The sequence below is a fragment of the Trypanosoma grayi genome (assembly GCF_000691245.1).
Source record: "Trypanosoma grayi strain ANR4 Tgr_1874_V1, whole genome shotgun sequence".
Taxonomy (NCBI): Eukaryota; Euglenozoa; class Kinetoplastea; order Trypanosomatida; family Trypanosomatidae; genus Trypanosoma; species Trypanosoma grayi.
Genome location: NW_008827492.1, coordinates 1 through 1,811, shown reverse-complemented (window position 1 = coordinate 1,811; position 1,811 = coordinate 1). Strand labels below are relative to the sequence as shown.

Sequence of the window (1,811 nt, the reverse complement as noted above, 5' to 3'; positions counted from 1 at the left end):
AAAAAAAAATACGCACATTCGAAGGCACAATGGAATGTTTCGAAAGTAGGGAGCCAGAGGAATTTATATTGGCGTTTCGCTGCGCTTTTCCCGCGCCGCCGCCGCCTGGTCCAGCATATTCGGAGGCGTGGGGTAATTTCGTGGGATGGGTTTTTTGCCTTGCGTCCTGACGGCGCTTCGGCGGAACATCCCCAATAGGGAAGGCGCTTGCATACCCAATTGCGTAAAATTCAGAGAGCGAAGGATCGCCCTGACGTTTGGACCCAAGACAACGAGATGCCGTAGATGAACCCAGCGAAAGGGACGACATTTTTCCGCAAGCGGCTCACGGGGGCAAAGTGGAAGAGACACGCCCTTCGCCCGAGCCAGGTGTGCTCTCACAAATGCTGCCGAGTAGGCCTTTATAGCGCGACGCGCAAGGCGAATGCATCTCGACCAGGAACCCGGCCAAAAAGGGAGATTCGACTCCGGAAGCGAAGGCCCTTTCGGCCGTTTTTATTAAAATGCGCCGCCCCCGGCGGAACGCAGCGCGTTCGACNAAAAGGGAGATTCGACTCCGGAAGCGAAGGCCCTTTCGGCCGTTTTTATTAAAATGCGCCGCCCCCGGCGGAACGCAGCGCGTTCGACGTACACGCTTTGAAGCCCCATCCCCTCCGGGGGTGTCGCAAGGCAATGCTGGCCATCGTATGGCCTTTCCGCACGGTTCCCCCGGCTGCCCCAAAGGGCGGGGGTCCTTTCAAGAGGGCTTCCGGGAAACAAACGGGCCGTTTCCCCTGAAGGGGGTATTGGCAAACGCCGTCGCCACAATTCAAACTTCCACGCAAAAACCGTGCGTCGCGGCGCCGGGGGCCAACGGGGTGGCAAAAGCGCGCGTGGACCCGCACGGCGTGGGAGCAAAAAGGGTTTCATTATAACGAGATTTTGCTAGTTTTCCGCCCAGCAAAGATCCCCAATAAAGGAAGAAACCGTCCTTCTTTTTATTGTTTTTCTTGCTGTTCCACGTGCAATTTAACGGCCAGGTGCCGCTGCCCGAAGGAGGAAATGCATTTGCGCGCATCTGCCGTGCCAGGGCAGATTGTGTGGGACTTGGCGGAGGGGAAACCCACCCATACCCGCTAAAACCTCCTGATAATGGGTTCCTTTCAACCCATGGGCGCGGGCGACACCAGCAGCACGGTGTCCCAGAGGAGCGGTCTCCGGTCAGGCCCTCCGCTTGACCCCTGGAGAGCAGGTCGCGTTGTATCGGTACCATGGCGCAGTTCCCGGGAGAACTATGGCGTATGGCATTGGATTCCCCAGTCCGGGAAACCGGGTACCACACCGTGAAACTTATCGATGTGTAGCGTGTATTTTCCCTGCAGTCTCTCCGTTCAGGCACTTTATTCATTACAAAACGCGCCTTATTTGCAAGGTACTTCGCTCCGCTATCCGAATAAGTAGCGGCCGTATCGCGGTGCAGCCCCAACTGAGCCGAATTCGGTGGTGGAGTTGTGGAAATTTAGCTTCCGAAGTAATGAACTTAGTGCTAGACCTTGGCGCCACGATGAGGCATTTCCGCAGCACCAAGGTCTTTTTATTGCAAGTTTGCAAATTGCAAAGGCAGCCCCATACAACACTATAAGGGTATAATTTATTTGCTAGCTGCAGGGCGCGCGCCGGCGCGAATGTTTATGGCTGGACTTTGTAAGCCCGAAGCCGGCGATCCAACCAAACGGCCCACCCGACGCTGCGATGGGAATCGGGCTTCATATTTGAGCCGCTTCCACTTGAGCGGGGCCGCATGGCACCAAGGCTGGCTTTTTGCTGAAGCC

At 56.4% G+C, this 1,811-nt stretch overlaps 3 protein-coding genes across 3 annotated transcripts; 2 read left to right on the top strand and 1 right to left on the bottom strand.

Annotated features, from left to right (window-relative positions):
• DQ04_18741020 (hypothetical protein) lies at nt 1-310 on the bottom strand (the record flags this gene model as incomplete). The annotated part of the gene is made up of 1 exon (XM_009317744.1): nt 1-310. A coding segment is annotated over one exon (310 nt), but the record flags the coding sequence as incomplete, so codon positions are not given.
• Nucleotides 311-503: 193 nt separating this feature from the next.
• On the top strand, nt 504-914 carry DQ04_18741010 (hypothetical protein; the record flags this gene model as incomplete). The annotated part of the gene is made up of 1 exon (XM_009317743.1): nt 504-914. The coding sequence occupies one exon, from the start codon at nt 504-506 to the stop codon at nt 912-914; it is 411 nt and encodes a 136-aa protein (XP_009316018.1).
• Nucleotides 915-1,273: 359 nt separating this feature from the next.
• Nucleotides 1,274-1,621, top strand: DQ04_18741000 (hypothetical protein; the record flags this gene model as incomplete). The annotated part of the gene is made up of 1 exon (XM_009317742.1): nt 1,274-1,621. One exon carries the CDS (start codon nt 1,274-1,276, stop codon nt 1,619-1,621), a length of 348 nt encoding a protein of 115 aa, XP_009316017.1.
• Nucleotides 1,622-1,811: the final 190 nt, after the last annotated feature.